This window comes from Haliaeetus leucocephalus, unplaced genomic scaffold (genome assembly GCF_000737465.1).
Source record: "Haliaeetus leucocephalus isolate CR32 unplaced genomic scaffold, Haliaeetus_leucocephalus-4.0 Scaffold566, whole genome shotgun sequence".
NCBI classification, from domain to species: Eukaryota; Metazoa; Chordata; class Aves; order Accipitriformes; family Accipitridae; genus Haliaeetus; species Haliaeetus leucocephalus.
Window position 1 is genome coordinate 326428 of NW_010973002.1, and position 27886 is coordinate 354313.

The 27886-nt window shown below is 40.7% G+C and overlaps 1 protein-coding gene across 1 annotated transcript in view; it reads right to left on the reverse strand.

Annotated features, from left to right (window-relative positions):
• The window catches only part of CREB5 (cAMP responsive element binding protein 5), a 215458-nt gene extending 209201 nt beyond the window's left edge, over window positions 1-6257 (reverse strand). Inside the window, exons 1-2 of the mRNA XM_010577549.1 lie at window positions 6191-6257; window positions 2973-3066 (exon numbers count right to left, since the gene is read on the reverse strand). Of these exons, the coding sequence (XP_010575851.1) occupies window positions 2973-3066; window positions 6191-6244 (148 nt within the window). The 5' untranslated portion in view covers window positions 6245-6257. The remainder of the gene's footprint in view (window positions 1-2972; window positions 3067-6190) is intronic.
• Between the last annotated feature and the right edge of the window lie 21629 nt (window positions 6258-27886).

Genomic DNA, 27886 nt, shown 5'->3' on the forward strand with positions numbered 1-27886 from the left:
TAGGAAAGATGGAAATAGAAACCATCAATGACTCTCTATCCATACTCATAACAAGACTTTCTAACAAACAAAAATAAAATACATATACAAAAAGGAACAAATAACATTAATTTTAAAAGACAGGCAAAAGATTGTAATGTCAAATTATCCAACAAAAGAATCACTTCCATTTTAATGAAATGCCTCTAGCAGACTTCCCTTCCATTCATACAGTCAGAGAACAGAAAGCTATTTAGTGTATGTATGTACCTGGAGTTTCTGAATTAATTCAAGAGTCACCAGATTTAATAAAACTTATTCTTCTTCAGCCAGCATGAAAAATGGAAGAAAATGTAGTGGAGCTAGCTGATAACAAGGAAGCTTTTGGCTAGACATACCTGATAAACCAGCATAGCACAAATAGTTTCAATCAGGTCACAGAACCTTGTTTATTAAACACTGACCCCACCTACATAACAACATATAATTTTACATATAGCATAACTATACCTCTCACTTAAAATTGATATGTCAGACCTCAGCACAGATTTCACACAAGAAACAAGTTCCTACTTCCCAAGTCATATTTTGCTCAGTTTCTAAGATGTTGTATTGGTACAAGACCAACAGCCCCTCAGTTCTAGTGCCTACCTCCAATAATAATTTATAGAAGACATGCTTAGCATGTGTTAAATATTACTGATATTATACTGACCCCAGACTGGGGATTAGCTGTCTCTGGAAACAGAGTAGATAATTCTAATGGCTACCTGAAAGCATACAGCCCACTATTTTGCATGACTAATTACTGATAATGAATGGATCAAATACAACAAATTAAAAGATAGTATACAACATACTGGAAAAAGGGAGAAAATCTGACTTCTAGGCAGATTAATAAAAAGAGGAAAAAACCCCCACCATACACTAACACTGCACCTGGTTTATTACAGGGCAACTGCTGCTGCAATTCTTTGAACCTACTGATGATAGAAACAATTTTTAAAAAAAGTCAGATAAGCAAAAATGCAGAAAACAAGAAGGAAGACATGAAGACAAATGTCTAAGAAGTCTGACTCTTTTCCCCATATATCATTAATTTTTCATTATGAAATCTAAGAATAAAACATCTTAAACTTTAAGGTATTTAGATTTCCCCAGGGTTTAGGTGGGTAATGAAACAACTATTTTTCAATGTCTCCCTGCAGAGAGTAGATGATCTATGATGCTTCCAAACTAAGGATTGCAAAATGCCAAGCAAATCCACCAAACGAACACAAAAAGAAAAATCAATACCCAGCAGCACCAGGTTGCCAGGCCATTACAGTCAGACACATTAGCCACAGTCTTTGAGAACACATGCAGCTTTTTACTCCTTCATTACTACAGAGGATCGTCATGCACAAAGCACGAAGAATACATCCCTCAGAAGCAATCTTGGAGCCTTTCTGGCCATGAAATTCTGCATTTCTATATACCTAGTTGGCTAATTGCAGGTCTAGGGACACATTATTGGTGGTAGTGGTGGAAGCCAGTCAAGGCTTTTTGCCTGGGAAAGCAACCCATTGGAAGGAGCAGGACAACTAAATCATAGAAGTTACCAAACAAACAGAGCTACACTGCTCAGGGGACTCCTGGTGACAGAATATAGTCCTTAGAAACTGCCCTCGAGCAAAAGTCTTGCCAAACACAAAAGTTGTAACAAAAGCCAGCACTTTCACAGGGTGAATGTACCCACAGCACAGATGTCTTCGAGCAGTTTCACTGCCAGAGGACACAGCCAAGTGCAAAAGCAGCATTTTCTCACTCGTGCTTGCAAACACAGGATTCTGCGGGCATAGCTGGCATACAGGCACTTTACAAGCCCTACTCTTCAACGTGCTGTGTACTGTTCCTTTCTAAACTTGGTCCACTATGGCATTTTCGAGTGCAAGAGGAAAATAAATTCTATCTATCTGGGACAAGGTCTGTCTGATTTGCAAGCAATTGCTTCCCAATTATAATTTTTCATAAAAAATAGAAACAGTTTTCCATAAAAGAGGTAGTCTGCTGGCAACCCTTTAATCATGATATATTTGCACCTAAAATGGCAAAATTTACCTTGAAGAAGCCCATTTGAAAAGACAAGTATCAAACACTGGTTAACATACACACACACATTTGCATCATAGTTTTTTCCTACAATTACTTTGAAACCTGAAAAATCCTACAGATACGATTCTTAATAATCCATTACTATAGCCCAAGGAATACACAATAGGAAAGGGAATAGGAGAGGAGAAGCCATAAGATTAAGTCTGGCTTGACTTTACCCGGCACTCACTGAATGCCAGCAAGCCACCTTGATGTGTGGTTACTCAGACAAGAGTATGAAAACACTATGTAAGAAAAAAACTACATAAGAAACTAAAGGATGTAATTGCACATAGTACCAGATCACCTCTGTGTATGACTGGGGAAGTGCAGAGAGAGATGGTTACCTTTAGGGGGAAAGCGTACTGGATATTACTTACTGGTTTACCTTTCTGGTTACAGCTATTTACAGTGAGCCACCATAAAGGTGGCTCATATGATGTGGTCTGTTACAGTTGCTGAAGTGAGCCTGTCAAACTTAAAATAGTGAGTCTTATAGGAACAGTACAAATGCACTTCATTAACATGCTCACTGCTGGGCTCCCAGGTGGCATGTGCTTAAGTGCCTATATTTCACTAGCATGTTGACACGGGAGTCAGCAATAGAGCTGCCAGCATGGCTGAGGTTCAGCAATTTCCCTCCCTCTCATGCCAAACCTGTGGGAAGGCATAAGAATGGCAGCTGTCTTTTTGTCCAAAGATATGCATTCTAGCTTATTCCATCTCTACCTGTTATTTAATCGGAGCTGGGGCTTTTAAAACCAATCTTGGAGGTATTTTGCCAGTAGCTTTCCAGTAGGAGTCATGCTTTCAACATCATCTGAATAGTTATCTTGACTCTTGAATTCGTGTCTTCTTACCTGATAACATATTATCTGTTTTTATTGAAGGAAACTTCAAAGTCATTTCATGTTTGTGCCTGTGAATCATCAGATGATCCTCTGTTGGAAAACGCTGTCAGGCAAACACAGAGAGAGAGAGAGGAAGAGAGGAGAAAAAAAAAAAGCAGAATTTAATTCTCTAATAAACTTTTGGCATTGGACAGAATTTCAAAAATGAGAGAGAGGAAGAAATGTATCCAGCTAGAAACGTGTCCAAATGGCACAGGAAACAGAATATTTGAAAATGCAAGTAAGTATGACTAACAAATAGCTGTACTCTACTTAGAAACGTATTTGCTGTAGTGCTCTCTGCGGTTGCAAACTGCAAGGTGTCATGCATTTGCTTGAAAAAGTTGCACCAAGTTTTGGATTCTAAGGGTCTCAGACACCCGCTCCAGCTACCGCAGCCTCACAAGTCACCACGTGCCTGAGGATCTGCGATAACTGCTGTTGTGTATGCTCTTAGCCCACGGCAAACACAAAATAATGTGGCATCTCTTAAATCACTTTACTGGATTTTTCTGCTTTTGTGTCTTTCTGCAACCTATATCTGCTGAACAGCAATAAAAATAATCAAATAAGCCAGCCCTTCCCTACCCAAAAGTATTCAGGCAAAATGCATCTTTAATTTTGGAAACCTCTGATACTTTGACTTGATTCAAAGTGGCAATGCAATGGTGCTCAGTATATAACAACTATTTATGACCCTTTATGATACTAAATTAAATTATTTTCCTTTCTCAAGCAGAGAAGGTGTAGAGATGTGCTTTGTAAGAAACTAATCAGTGCGCTAAGTCTGTTTTACAGTCTGATAACAGACTTGTACAACAAAGCTTCTTTTGAACAAGACAAAGAAGATCCAAGCTTGAATAAATGTTCAAGCACTTGCACACTTGGGCTCTAAGAGCAGACTGGTTCTGTTAAGTTTCCTTCACCAGAAGGTGCATACACAGACCTTTGCTACAAACTACTGCAATAGTTTTAACAGGGTTATTTCAGGACTAGCAAAGGCCAAAAGTTGTATCACCAGGGCTTGAGGAAAAAAAGAATAAATTTTAAAGGCAGCTTTTTAAAGCAACAGGTACATAGGAGACTGTAAAAAAACCTGGCAACAACAGAGTTAAAGTGACTTAATGCTTTCAACAGAGTATATTCTTGGCTAAGTGACTTTGCTTGTGGCTATAGTATAAATAGTTGCAGTCTGTTACACCTGAGAATCTCTCTAAGCCCATAGACAAAGCAGCATAAATAATGGGAATGAATTCTCTGGAAAAACAAACAAAAAAAAAGCCAACAAAAAAACCACCCAAAGACCTTTTCCTCACTGTGAAATCCTGGTTCATTGCTTACTCATCTGGAAGAAATGCAGCACTAGAAATTTATGTTAAGAACAAAGGGAATATGTGAAAGACCGTGCTCAATGAAATTGTGAGGGAAAAAAACCACGTTTTGTTCTTGTGGAAATGGATTTTCCTTCATGGATGCCACGTTCTGTCTTCAGGGTGAAATCAGCCAGCTTAAAGAGGGCATGGGGCAACTGAGGAGAAGCTATTCCTCCAGTTCAGACTTCTCTGTCTTTTTTGTTAAGTCTACTTTCTTCCTTGTGCAGAAAGTCAACTCCCTCAGCCCTCAATACGCATCCGCACTGGCTGATAGGGAAGCCAGTCCCCAGACAGCTTAGCTGGATAGTGGCGCTACACTATGCACTTCTGTCAAGTCCTCATTTACAATAAACGGAGGTCATGGTTTGAAATGGGAAATTAAATGTTTTCTAAGATGAAGTCACAACTACATTGCTTGTCTTTCCAAATTGTAACAGCATACAACCAAACCTGCTCTCTGAACACCTAAATGAGCTCGTTTGGATCAGCTTCCCTACTGAGGAAATTAATTAATAGCTGACATGAAAACACTCAAGTCCACTGATTTGAGTGGAAGTTGGGTTTAAGATTCAACAAAAAGGTAAATAAAATTTGACTATAAAACTCAGATACTTTTATTCTACCTCTGTGACAGAATGGTGAAAGTTTAACTCTGCATGTGGAGGTCTGAAGTGACAAAACCTCGATCAGAGGGACAATCTAAAAGATGCACTCTGACACCTGTAGAAAGGCTCCCACTCAGTGAAACAGCCAGTTTCAAGCTGCTCAGCCAGTTGTTAACCGGACCTCAGACTTCTCCCTCTCCTTATGTCAGCTCTTGGCAAAATCAACAACTGCACTCCAGTAATAGTCACCCATTGCTCCACCAGAAGAACCTAAAGGATTGTTAAAATGTTAGTCAGCTGAAAACTCCTAACATACCGTTAAAGCAGGGAAATATTACCCTCCCTAAGACAAGAAGACTCTGGGAAATGGGTAAACTAAGTCCCTTAGAACAGATGCATACAGGAAGCCTGTGGCAAAAGCCCAAAAGGTGCCCTTGCCTGAAGATTTCACTCACAAACTCTTGTCACTAAACCAAATTAGGGTTGGAAGTGCCACACATGGAACTTCCCTCATCACTGCAAAATCATCAAAAAACCACATAAATCCCAATTCAAAATCTCAGCAGGTAAAAACCTTGTCACTTCAGGCTTTTTAAGATCATTAAACATCTAATGTTACAGGTCAGATTATACCTTCAGAGACACATGGCAGATCACCAGTCAACAGGAACCCCAAATGTACATCCTGGGGCAGAATTTATCTACAGGCTGCATTTTCTATAGAGAATATTTAGTAGGAAGATGTGTCAAAGATTTAAAAAAAAAAAAAAAAAGATAATAAGATATTGTATTTGGGTATTAAAAAAAAAAAATCAGAAGGGTTACCACATCCAATAGGAAACATAATATATTCCATCATACATCTAAGCAGAAGACAGATGAAGGTGTCCTACCTAGTGTGTCCTCTCTTGCTAGCCACTAAAGGAAATTGCAATACCTGGCTTGAAACATTAGGCTTGGGGATGAGGGAAGGCACAGAAGCAGCTTGAGAAGCACTTTTACCAACTCACTTTTGACTGGCTGTTGTATTTGCTTTAAATATTTTGTAATAACATGTTGTGGGGTAAGGAGGGAATTGAGGGGACTTAAAAAAAAAAAAACACAACCCAACACATATTATTATTAGACATGTGTTAATATATCAGGAGGCATTATACAAGCCAGAGCTAGTGCTGAGGACTCAATTAATATCACCGCTGACTCCACTCACCTGTGAGCAGCCTGGGGCACTGCAGACAAAAGGCCTCTCCTGCTCCAAGTTCATCTTTGATTCCTCATAAATCTACATGTTAAAAGGGGGAGGGGGAAAGAAAGGGAACCTATGAATATATACGTTCTAAACTTCACACATACATGCAACATACAATCGTCACAGTTTGTGCTTTTATTTCAAACTCCCCAAACAGACCAGAACAAAGTTTTATCCTCAGAGTACTAAATTTGCTAATATTCAGCAGGCTCCCTGCAGTCTCAGTTCTTATTACTCCTTCCTGAGAACATATTTACTTTGAAGGAAGAAAAAAAAAAACATTAAGCTTTCACAGCAGAAATCTGCCTCGGAAAAAAGCATATGTTCAGTGTTGTTATTAGATAAGACCGTGTCTTCTCAGAAATATCTCGAATTAAGGGTTTTTACCTTTCCTTCTTCAGTTCCTGCTGAACAACATTAAAACCAGACGTTTAGGTTACTTCTGAGAAAGAACCCACTTTTTGAAGTTCTTAATCCATACTATTTGCTATTAATAACTTAAATACATTACATACATGCTCTCTATACATACAAGATAATTGTGCATACCCATCTTTTAAAAGGTCAACTAGATCCTCAGGAGCTCGAGAAGTGAAGTTTTGCCTAAAACTGCAGCTTCCCCATAGCAGTTCCAGTCCTGTAACCTTGAACTAACACCAGGGGAAGAGCTCCCAGGTCTCAAATAAAACTGGAGGAGGAAATATTCGCCCTCAGAATGCAGTAATGCAGCTGAATTTGGGTCAATATTACAGCAGTGTCCCTGACCAACATCAACAAAAATAATTTTTTAGTAACATTCTAGGGGGTAAAATAAATAAGCCACTCCTTTTGGAAATGTTTTGAGCCTGTTGGTACAACTGGCATTACAAGCTGGAATATAGTAGCTGACGCACCTTAAAGCACAGCATATGACTTCTGCTTATATTATGCCTCAAATCCCTTAAAAATCAGCCTCACTGCAGTGCTGCTTAGACAAATAACTGAGTTGTGTTTCTTTAACTTTTCTCATAAAGCAAAGAGAAATATCTTGGTGGAGAAGGAGAATTTGATTTTAAAACTACAAAAATCTGCAGGACAAGTGCTAAAATTACTCAACCCTGTTGTCACTTTTTAAAACTACAATTCATTGCTTCCTATTATGAGGAATATCTTTACCACACTTCCACTTGTTACAAAAGCTTTATTTTCAGAAGAGTTGCTACCATCCTCTGCAAGCAATAAATACACCATTAACCTGAACATCAGCTAGACCTGTACATAAAGCAATTATTTTCAGTGCCCTAAGTTCTCAAAAATTAACCCAAACTTTTGGATAGTAACTTTTTCTTTTTAATTAAAATTCATTCTGGTGGACAGCATTAGCCTGATGGGATATTTTCCTACTTGTGACCTAAAAAAAAAGAAAAAAAAGTCAGCAAAGCACCCTTTGCCTGACTCCACTGACTCCCACAAGCAGCATCCAGAAGTGAAGAATTTCTCTTTTTATTTGCCCTTTAACCTCCACAAGGACACTACCCCCGAAAGGTGATAATTACCATCAAATGCTTTTCTTGATGTGGACATCTCTACCAACATCTGGCCTGAGACAAGTGATTTATTGCACCAAATACAATCAGGTGTCAAGAAAGACCCTAACTCAGGACTAACCTATCCATCTACACAACGCTAGAACTGAAATAACTAAAATTGTACCTAATTCACTCCTTTAAGATTATTCATATCCTGTTTTGATTTAACTTAAAGCTACGTTAAACTGAAATAGGATACTCATAATAAGAAATGAAAAGAGTATTTTCACATAAAGGCTTATACTAAAATAACTAAAGGTGTTAAATTACTTCTAATTTCAGTTATTTCAGTTCCAGACTGTGCATAGACAAGCTCTTCAGAGGTGAAGCAATAAAAATGCTCTGAATTACATTATCCTGTCTGAAAGAAACAAGCAGCGGAGAGATAACTGACTAAACAAACCAACCCCCGCAAAAACAAAACCTCCAGCTAAGTTCAATTTTTAAATCCACCTCTATTTATGGGATGTGACCCTGGGATGTTGTCTTTCCTGAAGACCTTTTCACAGAAAGAAAGAAAAGAAAAGAAAAAGAAAAAGCATAAGAAAAAGAAAAGAAAAAAAAAGCTACGTGTGGATAATGAAAGGCTTTATGTGATATCTCAATTACTCCTGCAACTGAAGCACTGCCAAAGGTTTCTGTTACCCCTTTCTCCCCTCCTCGGGGGAGAGCGACAACTGCATTTTCAATAGCAGAACAACGGATGAGACTCAGTTAAAGAAAACAAGAGAGTAACAATTCTGGTCCCAAGTGTCCAAGTGAAATTCAAAACATTACCAGGAATTATTTGGGGTTTGTTTTCTTACTGAGTATTGCAAGTCTAAGACTTCCCTCCCTGCCCTGAGCTTGAGCTTTAGTCCCTAAATCCATCAGTGCATGCTCTGATAAAAGTTAAATGATTCTCAAGGTTATCTAGATAGATAAGCATGGACTAAGCACCAAAATAACATACTCAATGAGGACTAGAATCCTGAGCGTCGGGATGGACTCCAGGAAAACATGGACTTGGGTTATATTCTCAGTACTTGGAAAAGGTGTCAGATTCAATGTCTAGCCATTTACCACAAACGTACAAACAACTGCTGGTTCCCACGAGAATCACTCTTTGCAAACTTTAAAAAAAAAAAAAAAAGTACTAATCCAGAACGGCTATATCATGTGTGCCCTCCAGGATACTGTCTAGCACAACTTGACCCATATAATATGTCACCAGATAGTACAATGCCCTAAAGACAAATTGCACCATGCAGAATTCGTATTTACATGTGATGCTATCACCACAGTTGAGACTACAGTACTATTGACTCTGTTAAAACAGTAAATGAGTGAAAGAAGCTGCCTACTGACTACAATTTTTGAGAGGGTGTCCAGTGCTTTGCTATCTTATGGCAGTAATTCAAGCTTTATGCTTGAATGTTGACCAGAAACAAGCAGCTGAAAGTCTGGGCTGTGAGCGTGAACCTCCTGCATCCCCCATTTCTGCTGAACTCCACCAGAGCTGTGGATGCACAACGCAGGATCTCACCCCAGGTTTGCAGCAGGATGGGAGCTCTCAGCAACAGGGGTGTTTTGGTTGTGCACAGCACAGTTTGCATGGCATCGTTTTCAAGGTGCAGGCGTGCATCTCCCATCCTTCACTCCAGGATACAGACAGTCGTACACAGCCTCTGGCACACAGTTCGCTTCACACGGCTTGTGTGTGTTGCTGGGCCACACAACCCACGTCTCCTTTTTCCACAGCGCGTGCAGGTGGTTCAGCATCCATGAAGGAAGTAACGCAACCCATGGCAACATTTCAACTTCACCTAATAAAAATAAATCACAGCAACCTTTCCATCTAAATTAAGGCGCTTATTAACCTCTGGGATCTTAAAAATTCAAGTTACACTCGTGCACCTTTCATAGTTCTACATATGACTGCCACAATTAATGCACATGAAGAGTATCAGGCAAATCTATGATGACTGAAAAGTTAAAAAATTGCTCGGGCCTGAATTTTTTACTTCTGTTATCAATAGCTTAATTTATTGCAACTTCGTGACCTCTTCGAAGAAAGAAACAAGGATTATAAATATAAGTGAGCACTAATATTGATATGTCAGCATTAGTTCTGATATTATTAACAATAGGCATGAGTGCATTATGCAGCAGAAAAGGGGGCTGAATTTTAATAGACATGTTAACAACATCTGTCAGCATTTATTGCCCTATTGTGACCATGTAAAGAGCCTTATTGGCAGAATGTGTAAGTGAGGAAATCTGCTACACTGTAGCACTGAAATATCACTCTGCTTAGGAGAAGTTAAGGTATTCTAATTAGAAAAATAAATAAACAAAAATACAGAATAAATATAGAAAGACTTCTCCAAGCCATGTCAAATGAAGAGAAACAAGTAAGTTCTGCAGCAAGCCAGGATTTTCTTCTATTCCTTGATTTCTGCATAAGATACTTCTAAACATTTTTAATTATAATTAATAAAACTGAAGCCCACAGTGAGGAATGCAAGAACATAACAAAGAAATAACAAGCAAACAAAATAAATAAAACCACCCTCAGAACACAGCAACAAACTACATCCTCTCTCAACAGCATCCAAAGAGAAGTAACCCACGTCCTCAGGCTCCTCAAGAAGATTTTGCAGAGCCCCATGATCATCCTTTCTGAATCAGAAAAATAGTTCTAACATCTAACACCAAGAAAGCACACTCCTTTCTGTCTCTCTCTCCCCCTTTTTAAACTCAGCAGTAATCTTACTGCCATACTGGTAAAAACATCAAGCAGGCTTGTTTCCTGTTTCAATGTTATTCTTGAAGTGGGCTGCAGTAAGAATCTGATTTTCATTGGGCTATTATTATTTGCAGCTGTGTGACCTTTTTAACCCTCTTTTAAAAGTGACATTTCAGCCTTCAACCTCAAGCTGTCTAAATGTTGCAAGGTTTTCAGTACTCTGATTAACAGTGAAAAAGAACCGATAGGGAGGTGTATACTACAATGTGTCTAATACAGGTCAGTGCACCCATCCTGCCATTTGCACAAGTGAGTAATTACACTTTTATAAGCAACCTGTTTGTTGAAATTAATCACCTGGACACATGCTTGCAAGACAGGTTTCTTCAGCCTGGTGTGACCAAGGTCACTGAGATTTCCCAATACAAGTACAAAATACACAGTCACTAGCGTTAGCAGCAGTATGCAGAGACATGAGCAATAAATGAGGCATCACTTAGTTTTTAGGGTCACGGCCACAATGTATAAAAAGTGAGAGGAGATGTGGTTATGCTGCACCGGTGAATATTAAAGAATCCCATCAGCGTATGCAGCATTTTAAATGGCTAGTCTTAGCTATTCAGTACAGCACTATTTATAGATAATTACAGTGTTATTACAAATGCTATTGACTTGTTGGGTTTGGAAGTGTAGTACATGCAGGGTTAATGCCTAGGGTTGTTCCCAATACGTCCTTGCATAAGCAAAGCCAATTTTAAGTATCGTTGCACTGAAACGGTGCATGGTGGTTTTTGTCAGCATAGGCTGTTCAGTAGAAGCGGTTGTTTTCTGAAACTACCATCATGCTTTCCACATGCACGCATACAGGGCTCATTATCACAGCCCTGCCTGTTTCGGCTGCTACAACGAAGGGTCTGTCAGCATTTCCATTAGAAACCCCCTCGTTTCAGGATTAAAGCATTTCCAAATGGTTCTGGATGCTGGAAAGCAATTTGTGTCTGGAGTCCCCAAGAAGGACTTTAATATGATACACATTTGAGCTGGGGCTCGAGCCCTCACTGGTACTCCAGTGAAGTTTTTGTGATTGCATTTCTGACATTTATATGTGGAAAAACACTCAGCTTGGGCCTTTATTCATTTGTTTTAAAAGAAGGGAGCCCCATAAATCTTTAGGCAGAGCCGAGTGCTCTCAAAGAGCGGTTGATGTGTGAATTGCCTCAACAGCAAGCAGCCTTCGGTCCTTTCCCCATGGCTGGCAGGCAGCATGACTGCCCAGCAGCAAGCCCCCTCTGTGTGGCACAGGATGGGGGGGGCAGGGGGGGAGCTGCCTCGCTAGTAATTAGCCCCTTGCCACCTGTGAAGTCGCTGGCCACTGGCATCCTTCAGGATTGTTTGCGAATGGAATACCAAAAAGATGTTTGCTTCACGCTGCCAAACACCTCGGTTCTTTTTAAACAGCCACAGAGTTTGCTCACTGCCTGTCGGAACAAAATCCAGTGCTGGGAAGGCTCCCCAGCAGTCCTAAGGTTTTGTCCCATCTCCCTCTTCCAGGTATACCCATTTGCCTCCAAACCAGTGGAGGGAGAAGAGTTTTTGCTCCCCCACTCAGCATTTGGCTGCTAAAAACCACTGTTTCTGTTATCGAGGAAAGCCATATAGCTGCCTCCCGCCTTTCTTCTGCTTATGCAGAGCTGCTTTCTTCTCAAGAAAGAGCAAGCAGAACTGGGGATAACTAAAAAAAGAAGGGGCAAAGATAGGAAATTTCAAAGTTTGTAAAACTCTGGATTGAAGGAGGGGGGAAATAAGGGGAAGAAGAACCCCAAAGGGTCTGGGGGCAAGGAGCCACCAGTGGAAATGGAAAAGAGAAAGAAAGTGGAAGTGAGGACTGCAAACCACTGAGGACTATGCTGATGAAGAGGAAGGGAGTAAAAGGATACCTCTGAAAAAGAAACTCAAAATAGAAAGCAGATGACCTACTCTTTCCCATGTAGCAGCAGCGTGAGAGCCCAACACTATATTCTATCCACACAAGGGAAGAGTATTTGGTAAAGGGCACAATTCATCCTCTATTCTAGATGAGCTATATCTCAAGCCCAGTGAAAATGCACTAGTTTAAATGATTACACTTGTTGGGCTCTCTATTTCAGTCTAGGAAACCCATCATGGATTTACTTGGTATAGAGCAAAATGATTTACTGTTTTACGGAAAAGACCGTGGGGTTATTAAGCACAGGCAATAGAAGACAAAAAAAAAGGAGGGAAATAGGACAACAGAGGTGGAGAGAGAATTAAAAAAAAAAAAAACAAAAAACCCAACCAAAAACCCCCCAGCACTTTTGAAAACAGTTCATGAAAGTTATCTCAGCACAGAAATATTCTATAGGAGAAATCAGATCTTTATAGGGAAAGATGGCTATTACTTCAACTCTGGAAAAACACTTTGAGGAATAATGTGGTTATTTTGCACTCTGCAATTGGCCAAACAGGGCCAGCCTGACCTGGAAGCGGCCCAGGCTTGTAGCTCTGCAACTGTCCCCCACTGATGGCATTTGCAGAACAACCCTAATACCTGCTCTCCCTAGTTACAAGTCTAAAATGACACGAGAGACCAGACTGTAACCTTGCTGACAGCACAGAGGTTTGCTCAACAGAACACGCAACAGCAGCAGCACAAGCTGTAGCAATATAACCACAAAGTCAAGCAATGCAAGGAAAAGGCACTATTTGACAATGAACATTTCGTACACTGGCAGACAGAAACAACACCTGTATCACTTCTCCATTTTCCCTACGTGCAGTTTTTCTGCTAGCTTTTCCGTGCTGGAAATTCAACAGCTAACCCAGACCTCCTGAAGTAAAACCAGTACGTGGGTCTATGGACTTAACATGCCAAATGTGAGGGAGAATGTCAAGTGTCTACGGGTAGTCAAACAGCATCAGAATTCCATGTTTATCTCAACATGAATGAACACTGTCCTTGCTCTGTATCATCAGGCATTCAACTTGAGTGTTCATGTTAGAAGGCTAAGTTAGACTTGAGGGTCTTGGGAGGAAGGAAGGGAAGGGAAAGGGAAGGAGGAAGGGAAAAGGAAGGAGGAAGGGAAAGGGAAGGAGGAAGGGAAAGGGAAGGAGGAAGGGAAAGGGAAGGAGGAAGGGAAGAAAGGAGGAAGGGCTATGTTAAAGCAGGATTCAAACAGATGCTTTAAATACTCTGCTACAAAAGGACTCTCCACTATCTATCCCAAAAGCTTCAACACTCAGACTTCTTTGATTGGATGCATGTACGTGGTGATAATATCTGCCCTTACTTAAGTCACTGTCCATCTCACAAACTGTTCTGCACAAACAGAGGTGGGGGAACTGCAAAACAACTGCAGTAACACAAGTGACAGGAATCTTGCTTCAGGAGACTCCCACTAACAGCTAGCATTTTAAAGCAAAAACATACTTGCTCTGTTCTTTATGAGCAAGTCTCGGCTTCTCCCTGTTTGGGACTCAGTCCCTTGGGGCACAGAATATGCATATAGAAGTTAAAACCACCATTAGCTGAAATCAATATTTACTACCAAACTCTTGAAAGATTTAAAGGAGAAGATACATGCAGAGAACGCCATTCCAGGCTCTTACAGTCATTATTAACATGGACCTAATAGCACCCACTCTCTCACTACTGATTTTTAGTGGGTTACACACTTAACAGCACTACAGTGCAATATTTGGTGCCCCACCAAGTTGCTAATAACATAAGAACAGTCCCATTAAAATTGTGTCTATAGTTATTTTCCAGGCAAAGGGATAAAAAAGAACAGAAGGTGCTTAGTATGTCAGTCTGCCCCAATTTTCACCTGTCTCCTAAAGGTTAATACTACTGAGGTGGGTCCTCTGTCTTCTACAAACCCCTTCACAAACACAGCCCCATTCCCAGAGCAGTAGAAGTCTCTATGCTTCATGTCAGTGGTTCCTATGCCAAGACCATTATCATGGGTGTATGAAAGAAAAACAAAAAGTCTTCAGATCATCTTCACAAGTTAAGATGCTTCATCATGTCTATTGCTGTGAAACAAAAAAAAAACCTACTTCAAGGAAAAAAATCAAGCGTTATGCACTGGAGAAGATCTCCAGGAAGCCTGCAAAGGGCAGAAAAGGCAACTGCAACTGTGGCGAGAGATGAAGCCCATGAAGCAGAGGGTGTCAATGATGAACTCCCAGTAACATCTGGCAAATAAGCTAATCTTTTGGGACTTTCCAATGTTGGCAGATAAGTGTGTTGTCCGTCCTTTCAAAGGCTGACCTCATTTCTATCCTTGGGTTAATGGCATGCAAAGCTCTCTGCTACACTTACTTTTTTCACTCTTCCCCCCACCCCCAACAGTTATTATTAAACACCAAACCACTTTGCCTATTGTCGTAGTTTGCATACAATTTAATTAAGAGTTTTCCCTCCAGGAATAATATTGACGAAAGGTTTTGAAGGGTTGTTTTGTTTTTTAAGTGTACTGTAACTGCAGTATGCTAATTGCTTTGGTTTATGATACACAAATAGATAAAAGTATTCACCTACCTTGCATGCAAATAAACACTTGGATTTCCAAAGCAAAGGAAGAAAAAAAAAAGAGACCATAAAAGATATCCTGGGGGAAACAACAACACAAGGCTGCTTAGCTGACTTTCATACCAGAAGCAGTTAGGGGCTTTAACACGAGCTTTGAAAATTCTGCCAGCCCAAATTTTCCTTCTGGTTTATTATATAAAGTAATCACTAAACCAGAACTCTGCAAGCCAACTTTATACATTTTATGGAAACAACTCTGCAATTCTGTATATTTAAAATAATTTTAAATTAAGGCCAATCTCGCTTTTTACTTTTTTTTGTTTTATAGTTAACATACAAGACAGCTTAAGACTTTCATTACATAGAAAAATGAGGCCATTAATAACTTAGCTACAAGCCATTAATTATTAACTTTCACCAATTTTTAATTACAATTTTTTAAGATTTTTTTTTTTCTTATTGGGAACTTCTCTTTCTTCAAAATGACCAAAAAATCCTGAATCAAACCTTCAACCTTCATTGTTCTTAGTATAAGATAAAATCCTCCGGGGTAACAAATCTCTGCTGAGAACACTGGCAGCCCGCACGTCCCCTCAGGCAGTACTCAGCTTTAGAAAGTCTTAGACATTAAAAACTGTTCTTTTCAGCCCTGACAAATCAAGGGCAGGCTGATTTGCAGCACTTTAAACTTTGTATGTGCAAAGCTACTGGCAATCTCCAATACATACACCTTATCTTTAGACACCTACTTTCTCACCATCATATAACAAGTTTTACTAACAGCAGGTTAACGACCTATTTGGTGTGAGTTTCATTTGGATTTAGGCTTATCCATATGTTTTTTAGGAATACAAAGATGGAGTCATCCTACTGTTAAAATACCTTCATTAAAATAAGAGGGTTTGAGTTTTGGAACCAGGCTAAAAAGCTGTTTCCAAATAATCCTTACTATTTGCGTTGAATATAGCACAGCGCAATTGGACTTTAAAAGGGCAGTATGCAAGTAAAGCAGTAAGCAAGGCTTTGCTTGAATTAACTAGTAACTCAGAAAAAAAGATACACTTAGAGAAGCTGCAGGTACTAAAACAAGAGTTTCTGTATTTTGGTAGCCCACTTACACATTACAACCAGCTCCTTCTGGAGATTTTTTGTCAGACTGGAGGCTTTCATCTTATCAAAACAATTAAAACTATGCACCAGAAGAACAATTCACAAAAGTTAATGAAAGCCTTTGGCGGGGGGGGGCAGGTATGTTAGCCTCAGTCTCCTGGAGTACCTGAAGTGACATCAGTAATCACGGGACACGTCCAGTGCAGGTACCACTGACAGATGATGCCCTGCTGCAGGCAGAGCCCTCCCCAGGGCTCCTAAATCAGAAGCCACTACTGAGGCCTGGAGCCAAAAATGCCAGAGAGGCAAGTGATGCGGGGGGCGGCCAGGCTCAGGGCCGAAGCCCCCTCCTCTCCCACCATTACACAGGCCAGCGGCACAGAGTCCCCCGCAACACCGAAGCACTCCTTCCAGCTCGCACCGGAGCGAAGGCTGAGGACCGTCTGCCCTGGCAATTCTGCTATCTGACTTGGAAAGTGCACAGGACGGCCCACAAACTGCTTGGCAGACACGCAGAACAAAACAAAGAACCCGACCATTTTGCACTGCTCCCCCCGCCCTGCCGCAGACCCCCCAGCTCGGCTCTGGCGTCTCCCTCTGCCCTGGATGCGTCCGCAACCCTTGGGTCAAGCTTCTTGACCGTTAAAGGACCGGACCCAAGAGACGGGCTAACTTTGATGAGAATCCAACACAGGCCTTCAAAGACTGTTGTACAAATATGTGCCTGCTCTGAGCACAAAAGCGGTGATCCCCATCTTCCCTGCGGGGAGGGGAAGGCAGGAGTGCCCCAGAGGTACTCGGCTCCCTCCAGCCCCCAGCACTAACGAACGACACCCTACAAATGCGTTTGATGCACACGAGAGACAAACGTGAGTCTGCCTCCCTCTCCATAAGCCAGAACAGCAGTTCAAACATCAGCACCTCAGCAGAGCCCCAGGACAGGCAGGGAGGTGCCGATGCCCAGGGCTGGGGCTGCCCTGGCTGCCCTGCTCCCTGGCTGGGGACGTGGGATGGGTCCTGCCCTGACACCCCCAGGAGCCCCCAGGGAGCCCCCAGCTCCCGCGGTGCCTGACGTATGGCTTCCCTGGTGGTCTCTGTTGGAGGGTTATACAGCCCAAGGCACTTATGGGGAGGCTGCTCAGGTGCTGGTCCCTTGGGAGCACCCCATGCCAAAGCAGCCTAGGGTTGGACCCGGGGCTCTGCAACAAACGCAGGCAGGTACAGCTTGTCTACTTCCATTTAAACAGACCTCAAGCCTTACCTCAAGGAATGAGACTTGGGATGCGGAGGTAAAGGGACATAAATGCTCCACTGCCAGTTGACAAGCAGGGGACATCTGAGGTGGGTTGCCACTCTGCTCTCGACCGACAGAGCTGTCGCAAAGCAAACTGCTACCAGTGGTTGAGCAGGGGGATGAGTCTGCTTTCCAGAATCAATTGAAACAGCACCCAACATCAGGCAAATGCACATGCAAACTATAGAAAACCCTCCTGGGAGCAGATAGACAGCAGACACACCTGCTCGGCAGGCACTGAGGAGAGCTCTGCGCTGCAGGAGTGAGCCTGCATACCTGTATGCACGTGCGTGCAAATCTGTGGGGTCGGTGGGAGTGTGCAAAGGGACACTTCTTTCCCTCCTAATGGGCTGCAAGTACCTCTCAGCAATACAAAAGTCTCCAAAAATTCAGCCTTTCTGGCTGATGGATTATTGCCTCCGTTAAGGAAGCAGTACATCAAAATGAAACAATTCCCAGCCAGTGACTAGCCACAAATTTCTGGCAGTGACCAATCCATAACTACAAACGAGAATATTAAGAATTGACACATACGAAAAAAAATATTACTTTTCCTAAAAAGAAGGAGGCAAAGTAAGGAGTGATTCTCCATAGGCTGTACATTCACAATCTGCGAACAACTCACAGCAACTTATAACATGCTGCAAGTGTAAAGCGGTGAAATTCAAACATCTCTAAAAACCACAGATTTGTAACTTGCGCTTATGTAAATACACAGCTTTCAAACCTCAGCCATCCTGGCCATAGCTCTTCTGGGAAAAATGAGAAAATCTTGGCTGAGATTTTCAAGAGCAAGTGGTGATACTGAGCGCCTCCAGTTCTTAGGTGTCCAATCAGGAATACTTTAAAAGGCTTCATTTTCAACTCATGCTGTACACACCCTCTTCAAATCATATCCCTTTAGGGAATATTTATCTTAAAAAGTAAGTAAATAAGGAAAAGTCAGACATATACACATTATTTTGTTCATTCTTCTCTCAGTATTCTCTCCGACATGAAGACATAAAACTGTACCAAAATTATAGACAAGACGCTAAAGAACACACATGTAAAGACTGATTTTTTTCTTTTTTCAACAGAGCTTAACGATGCCCAAAATCATAATTAACTGCAAGGACCTTTAAGTATCTTATATCTGTAGTTTCACCCGAAAAATCCTAGCTTACACGATCCATCCCAAGTCATGCAAAGTTGGTGGCAAAGCCAGGAAATAAATACATATAAATTTATAGTTACAACGTACTGCTTAACTACAAGATCATTATTTTGGGACTGGACTGCATAGACTGATCTGGCTTTTTGCATTTTTAATTAACGCAATTTATCTCATTTTGAACTAGGGTGCAGAGAGTTATGAATAACGAATTCTTTGTATGAGAAGTTAAAATAGAATTTTAAAAAACTAAAAAGCTATCTCAATGTATAATTGCCTCAGTTTCTAAAAAAGAGGATTTCATATATAGGCTGTTTTGATGGTCTAGCAAGCATATGAATACATAATTCCTTTGTCCTCCCATTGTAGGAACAGAAGATCACTGAGAATTGTACCAGGACAAAAAGTGAAAAAATACCCTTATTTTGAAAGTAATCAGAATGTAAGCATTAACATTCCCTGATAGTATAGATACTATAACCCACTACACAAAAAAAAAAAACAAAAACAAAAACAAAAAAAAAACCCATGATCTTTGCATACAGAATCACTAACCTTATTGTAATCTATATGCCTGTACAGCAAACATGCTATGGATGTCTTTCCTCTTCTGACCAGATCTATCTATACTTCAGACTACCTATGCTATAGAGGGAACATAATCACAAAACAAAGGTGTAATTGAGGTGGCAGAATTCCCGTGAAAGCAGATTTTACAGGTTAGTAATATCAGTGACTGCATCCAATAAAGGGATTACAAGTGCGGGCTTCAGTGTCCGGAACTGCAAAGCACTTTTTGAAAGACACTTTCATCCTAAGTGCTTGACAGACCCTCTCGGTGCACTGTCTGTCTCCGATCAGGCACCTGAGGAGGGTCAGGAGTTCTCAGAAAGCCTATTACGGTAGGATACTTCTTTCCAAGTATATGCTAGCCATATGAAGGCCATTAGGTCTGTATACTCTAGATGTCATAATGTTGCATGACATACCATCCAATATTTTTACAGGTAAGGCTAGGTTTTCTTCACAGAGCGAGCTATTTATATGAACAGTTTTGGATACTGACTAATGCTTTTGCATTTATCAATGCCACAAATAGCTTTTTGAATATTAATACCATTTGATTTTCTTTCAGGACAGTTAGTGGCAATTATAAATAGGTTCTACTATCTTCTCGTGTCAAAACAGACAAAGAAAATGCTTAACACCCATTTTGGCTGGATCATCCAAATAATACGATTCTTTGCATAATTCTGCAGAATACAGAATTTTTGGAGAGCATCAAGAACAAATGGAATTACCATGAATCCCCTTCCAAGGACTACCATCCACCTCCTCTAGCAGACTCCTATGCTACACTTCCCTCCTTCTCCCCTCATGTTCTCCTTTCTTACATACTATCTTGGTCTCACGTGAAGAAGCCTCTGACCTTGGACCGTTCATTTGGCATTTACATAAACAACTTTTTATTTCATGCATTTTTGTATTACTTCATAGCATGCATGTGGCTCTAGTACACAATGTCTTGTGAATTTTTTGTTGTTATGGTGTCTAACAAAATGAGGTCCTTCTCCAAGGCACTTTGATGCTACACCAACACCTTTGGTATTGTCTTGGCTGTAGACCTAAGAAGTTGACTCTTTTATGTAGGCAATGGTAAAAAAAAAAGCAGCGAAATATCCCTACTCAGGAGAGAACATCTGGGCTAACTAACCAATCTAAAATACAAGGATCTCTCCTGGTGTCACTTCACGAATAACAAAAAAACGTATGTTGAGATACAGGCTGTATCTTCTATTTGAAGTTAACCTGGAAAAAAATTCACTGAGCATTACCTCGGCAGTAACAAATATAGAAGAGCAGAGATAAATACATCGAAAGCATATTTCCTTTAAATTAATTCTTTGTGAGGAGTATGCATATGTCTTGCTTCTAGCACCAATGCTTAGCTCTTTAAGTAGACTCTACATTTCCCTTCATAGATTTCAATCTTAGGTGTATAAGGGAGCAAACGAATCACTTTGGTAGGTAAGTATCAGAGCAAAGGAAAAGAAAAAATTTCAGTCATTGTGGTCCTTCACACTAACAAGAAACTTTAGGAATGTACTTCATTTTTTCAAGCAAGTTCTTTCTATCTTCTTTTCTTAATGGCCTTCTCTGGCAAACTCATTCCCATTCTCCTATTTTCCTACTGAAAAAGAAAAGGGAAAAGAAACTGAAACCACAGTGAAAAATATATTTTAGGGAGAATGTTTGTGTGGCAGAGTTTGGGGAAGAATTATGGAAATATTTGGGTTTCATCCTCAATGCAGTCTCTAGGCAATTTTATCATTCTAGATCAGCTCTTGTGTTCACGCACATGACACAACTGACAACAAAATCCATTTTGCAGGAGTTGACAGGGCAACATTAGTAAGCCCATCACAACTTCCAGACAGAGAACACAGTCCTGCGACTCAAGGAGTGAAACCTCATAGTGGTGAAGATCGCCATTTCAAGATGTGTTAGAGAGGTCAAGCCCATTTCACTACTGGATATGACTCGATATTTGGGGGATGGGGAGGAAGCAAAGAAAATCACACTACATATATGCTGGCAAAAAATCCCTTCTTTCCTTCATCCGTTTTCACAAAGCCTGTATAACTTGTGCTTTTTGATGGAAGGCTTTAATTGTGTGATAAATCATAGTTGGTAAACCAATTATTTCTAATTTAAATCAAATCCCTTTTGAAGGGCTTTACCAGAACAGTTGTGCCTGCAGATCACCAGTAAGCAAGCCTGTATAGCAAGACTAGTTCAGGTACTTGCTGATAGACCATGAATGTGAAAACGCATATCCACCATGGACTGTGATTTTACAGTAACTTTTAAAAAAGCATGGCTAGAATATTGCAAGACTACTCATTTTGGTGTTTTCCAGTTAATAAGAATGAAAGAAGAAGAAAAAAAAAAAAAAAGAACAGAACACGGGAAAAAAATTATAGGGCTGCATAGGCAGCCTTGAAGAAACGTGGATTGAACAACCTTTGAAGTGCCCAATTCTAAAATGAGATCATATGAGAAATTTTTAAAGCAATAAAAGTGAAGCCTCAGAAACAAGTGTAAGTTACAGCCTCAAGTGCTTTATCACAGCTTCATGAACCCTCTTCCATAAACCCTAGTTGTTTTAAAAGTTTATTTACTTGAAGGCAAAAATGGAACTGATTGTGGGGGCATGAAAGGGAGGGATCTATAGTTTCGCAGAGGTGTGTTGATAAATAAGGCCTGCATCTCATGACATCAAAATCATTACAGAAGGAGAATTGTCTCCTGCCAGCCTGCAAGGAAGCATTTTCCACTCAGGGATAAGTGCTTCTTACATGCTTCTTCAAGAAAACTCCTGCCCTCTGGAGAGCAAACCCTTCAATTTAACAACATGCCTATAGGTATGTAAAATCACAAACTAACTTATAAGTCTGTTGCCTCAAAAAGTTATGCCTGGGCTAACGGTACAGCTCTGCTCTGCCACACAAAATACCTGAGCTGATTCTGACGGAATGTGCCTGTTTACACGGCACAGTGCAGAGCTGGGCAGAGATAACTAGCTCACATTGTGGAATATCAGCACAACATTGCTCTTGAGCTAATCGGCCATGTCTTTCAGTGGGGCTAACTAATCCATACACAAAACTCTGCTGATGTGTATACACATACTGCTTCCAGATAGAAATCTGCCCACCTACGCTAATCTGAAGGGTTTCTGTTTTGCATGACGCACACATAATCAACCTGACTTTAAGCATCCTCAGCATCTCCATCTCAGTCAATCATCCCAGATTTCCTCCATAATCAATGGAGAGAGAGGCACATGAGCACTATCCACTTGACATGGACGTCCATATCGGGAAGAGAGGAAGCAGCTAGAATTGCAAATTTCCCTCTACCAACTTTGAAAGAAGCCTGGAGGATTAGCTCAGACATCATGTAGATGCCTGTACATGGCCAGAAAAACCCATTCCTCCACACCCAAAGTTACCACAGCTGTCTGAGCTAGGATAATGCTGGCTGCCTGCCTGTTCAGTGCCTTTAAACCTATGGATGGCAGCACACTGAAAAAAAACCCGCATGACACTGTTGCTATTCATATTCTTAAGGCAGAAATTAGAGAGAAAGTGATAGGTTAAGAAAGTGTCCAAGATGCATCCCCTTTTTTTTTTTTTTCGCAAGTAGATTGTGTTTTGCTGCCCCCAGAGCAGAAGGCTGGCTCCAATCTCCACGCTTCATTCACATGGCACCTCCTGCCTCCAGGACCAGCTGGAATTAGCAAGAGGAAATATCCCACACCATCCCAGGGGAAAGGAGTGCTTCGCCCTGCATACGATGACCTGCCTGATCATGTAAGAACAGCTCTCCAGCTGAGTACGTGCAGACCTTCCTTAGGTGGAAACCAACTGTGATGCAGGACCCCAAGCAGGGTGGGGTATCTCATGCTATGGGGGCAATTCAGCGCAGAGACTGTCTAAGCCACTGAAAAAAAGGTGTGTTTTCTCATCCTTCTTTCCCCAAAATCCATCTCTATTCAAATAATAGCCGTAAAAGATACCACTTTAGATATCGATTGAGTTTGTATGCTACTGCATACAGAAGTTACTTTTAAATAGATTTAAATTATAATGTTATCAATATAACTTGTGTTGGGAAGCCGTAACAAATCCGTAGTACTTAATTTCTGTTTCCAACCTTGTGGTTTGGCTGCCAACAGGTTCTTTAAGACCCAAATTTTGTACCCTATACATGCAACTATTTGTTATGTAGTTTTAAAGTAACCTGCAGGAGCCCTGGGAAGAAATACAGCTAGGCAGCTGGAGGGAAGAAATTGTTCAGCTCTGAGACTTGCTCAGAGCCATTTAGAGATCTGTCCCGATTTTACAAATTAGATAAGAAGTACAGATTTTAAAATTATACAAATGCTGAACCATTTGTTTTGGAAGATTTAGGAAAATGAAGCCTTTAAATTTAATTCTTCAAGTTATAAAAGACTCCATCTGGGGCAGTTGTTATGGTAGGTTGACTTCATCCTCTAAGGCAACTTTCCCTCTCTATGCCTAAGCCCTGTAACACCCTGCAAGCCCCAAGGGCACCCCTGCAGCAGTCTTCAGAGAAAGAAAGACAGAGAGAGAAAGTTGTCCTTGGATTTATTTAGCGAGAAGGAGGCCAAATTTGAGACAGGGAAAAAGGTTTGCATAGAGTCAGAGCTCTCGTGGATTTCTAAAATCATCCACGCACATGGAATGTATTGAACCTTGAACCTAAACTAAGGTCAAGCAAGTTTAGGGCTCGATACAGATGTTTCACAGAACTCTGGTAAATGAAGGTGAATGTTACTGTTAAAGCTAGAGAAAAAAACAAGCTATAAAAATGGTTGGTCGATTGTTTATTTTTCTTTTCAATCCATTGTCGAGTTTACTTTGTCCCCCTTAAGCCCAGCACTGGTATTTCCTGCATCTGGGTGATGACAGCAATCTCTTATACACCACATAAAACAGATTTAGAAGTCTGAAAGCCACTCCTGGCCTGGTTTCTCCCCGGAAATATATCCCTCCAGCACAACGGAATATTTGCATTTTCCTCATTTGTCTTTAATTTATAAAAATACTAATTTCCCTCTGGTGTACAAAAAAAAAAAAAAATTCATTGTAAGTGAAGTACCAACCCCTTCATAACCAGTGAGAGAGCTTTTGAACCAAGATTACTTTTTTAAAATTAAGTTACAGAACAATGTAACTGAGAAAGAGAAATCCCTTAAGGAAAATTAACATAATGGCTTTTAAAAAAGATACTATGATCACTTGTTTTTAGCCAATTACTTTTCCTCCCTTCACATGAATGTGTTTGAAACGGTGCTCAGAAAAGGGCCAAGACCTTCCAAGCTTTCGATGCCATGACAGAGTGTAGGCCAATATGGAAGAAATCCCCTTTCCAAGCAAGTTCTGACTAATGGCGATAATATTATTGGCTCTGAACCTGGAATGAGTCTCAAGATTTGGCAAATGCAGGAGAAATGCAAGTTTGGAAATAATTTGGAAAAGTTAAAAACTTTTAGGAGATCCACAGTAAAATAATGCTGTAATAACAATAGTAAGCACTTCTCAGTTGCAAAGAGCTTAGCATAAATAAGCTTTCAACATCAGAAAGTACAGAGGTGGTATTTTCTCTGTTCTACCGACAGGGCACATGAGCAAAGGGACCTCCGGGGAGAGACGGCATCAGTATCAGAACAAATTAAAACAAGAGATGATGGGCCATGAAGTCTTGCGTTCAGAAGAGATAAAAGCGAGACAGGCTTCAAGGCTAAAAATTTAAGGATGGACAAGTTTACAGAGAAGACAGGAGTAGTATCAGTATTTTTGGTCTTCCCAAGCTAACTACATGAGTAAGGGGGTTGCAGGATTAGCACACCTGCTTCTGTAAATCAGCTTTAAAGCTGGTTACTTGCTTTGTTTTCTCCATGTTCCTGCTGAAGTCCCAGGAATCCTGGTTCCAGTTCCCCACTGGTTTGCACCTTGGGTAATCATTAGTGCCTCGATTCATCAAAGCGCTCGATTGCATGCTTAAGTTTCACCACGCACAAGCGCTCTCAATTATCCATGGGTGGTCCAACCAGATTCAGTGGATTAACTATGCTACAGACAGAGAAACACTGTACCTGGTGCTACACAGAGCCTGTGAGGTTCTGGCAGGGCTCTGAGGTCAGGCTGGTGGTTCAAATGCCGCTCCTGCTTGAGCTATTATCATGAGACCAATGCAGACTAGTTTGCACCGTATCAAATTTACCACTGTAGGACTCAGAGCACCAGGAAACATAGTCCAAAGACACCCGAGTAGCTCTGCCACAGCCAGGTCTGCATCGGCGTGGTTCACCATGGGTCATGCAGACCTGGACTGCCCTGAGCTAAATCAGCACAGCATCCCTGCACCAGGCCATCCAGGGCATACCCAGTATGTAGGGTACCCCCATGCACCTGTAGGCCAGGAGATGAAGAGCAGTTGATTCCCATTAACTTTATTAAAACTGCCCACAAGTCCAGAAGGTTAAAGAGGTATTATGTAGCATTTTGCATTGACAAAAGTAGCAGGCCATTTTTTATTTTTTAAACATTTCACTTTAGAAACAGAATCCTCTAGCATCAATAACTGGCACCCAACATACTAAAAACATGGCAGTAACCAGCCTAGTGGGATATTTGCAAGGCAGAGAGTTAAAAACAAAGACACATGCAGCTTTTAGAAACAGAGAGTACTGGCAACATGAAGGCATTCTGACTAGCAAAAAAGTTAAATTTTCAGACAAAATGCACTGCACAGTCATAGGAGCAAGATCTAAATATTTACGAGTTTTTAAAAGCTTTACTACTTCATTGTCCAATCATTCTCCCAGCCAAACAGTGAAGAGTATAGGGAAGAAATAGACAAAAAAAGTGAATGAGAAGATTACGTTTAAAGTGCTGGAAATATTGGATAAAATCATAAATTGTGTACAGTGAGTTCTCTGACCTCAAATAAAATGATACTGTAGAAAAAAGATTCAACCTGATGACATGAGACATTAAGAAGGAATAGATGCTTGCATTAGAGAACAAAGAATGTGGCCATCCACTTCAAGTTTAGAGAGACAAATATCATTATTTAGGGCAAGAGCATTTGTAGAATGATCAATAGAAGGAAACAAATTTAACACAAGGTAAATATCTGCAAACAACACAGGCAGCTGAATTAGGGAAAGGATCAAAACAATGACAAGTTCTAGTGAAGATTAAGTACGTAGAGACATGTTTGAAGAATTTAGAGGGCAGAACAAAGACAGACTAACTGAGATTGCTGGCACACTGATCCCGTGCACAGGATCTGGAAAGCATCAGGAAAGGCTGAATGAAAAAAAAATGCACAGACTATGGACAACTGTGGGAAACAGAACTGCTTTATATACTAATGCCGCAGTAATCCCGGGGAGGGGGTTAAGTGAGTAGTTCATGTAGTTGCATGGGCAGTGATTGAGGACAGAAAAATTCCCTATAAGAGGAGAATATATGACATGTAACTTAAGCAAAGACTGTCTCTGTACAAATACTATACAAGAAAACTATCAGCTATATCTGCAACTGTGCCACTGGATTAAACAACTAGCTATATTCCAGCTGGGTTGTGGAGCCAGCTGCAACACGATCATTGCAATTGTGATGAGCAGCAATACTAGATGGAAGAAATGTGACTGAGTGCTGGTTATGCACAGTGCTGCCAGTAAGAACATCATGAAGCAAAAGATGCTATCATTCGGCATTTATAGTAGATGACTCACAGGAGTACCACCCACCGCTGGGCAACGGGGCAGAGCAAGACACTGATTTGAATGCAATACAACACCACAACTCCTTCATTTAATATCCTGAGGATGAATAGTCACTGTGGGTCACGCACTGCTCTGGCTGAACACATAGGTTAAGTTTCAAAGACAAGAGCACCTAGAAAACAAGGTAGAGCCAAGGAAAAACAAGCTAAAATGCAGAGGTTTTTATGCTTTAGGAAAGCTGCTGAATCCAGCAACCCTGCAAAAAGGCAGTGTACCTGTAGAAACTAGTAAAGACTCGATCAGCTGCCTTAGGAAAAAAGAGAAATAATAAAAAAAAAAAAAAATCAGAGGATATACACCAATTCAAAAATGCTGAGAAAAAAGGCATAGCAAAGAGTTCAAAACCCATTAGCACCAGCTGAGGCAATACTACCAAGATATATCCAGGGTGTCTTTGTTTATGATGATAAAAGTAGGTCTGGCACATTGCCACATCTATTGGTTACCAAATAGAAACACCAAGGGCACCAGCCTTGCCTACTGTAAATTGGACCAGACATGAGAAGAGACTCATGTCTTAGTGTTGCTCTCATTGTAGAAGAAGATGTTAAGGAAGAGGCATTTTGGGACTGTAAGAACTGGTTTCAGTTATTTGCAAACACAAGTGGAGTAGGAGGCTGAAAACTGGTAAGCTGAAATGGAAAAGCAATATGACTTCCTGCTTTGGACATGGGGACTCAATGCTAAATCCTAAGAAATCCAAAACCTCCAAGAAACACCCAGACACAAGTGGGTAGAGTATTTGACCATCGTTCCAGATTTGATATGCATCAGCAATGTGATGCTTGCACTTAGTTAATATCCAGCAATGCACAGGGGGTGGGGGGTGGCGGGGAGCCTGGAAGTTAAAGCCTGGAGAGTGAAAA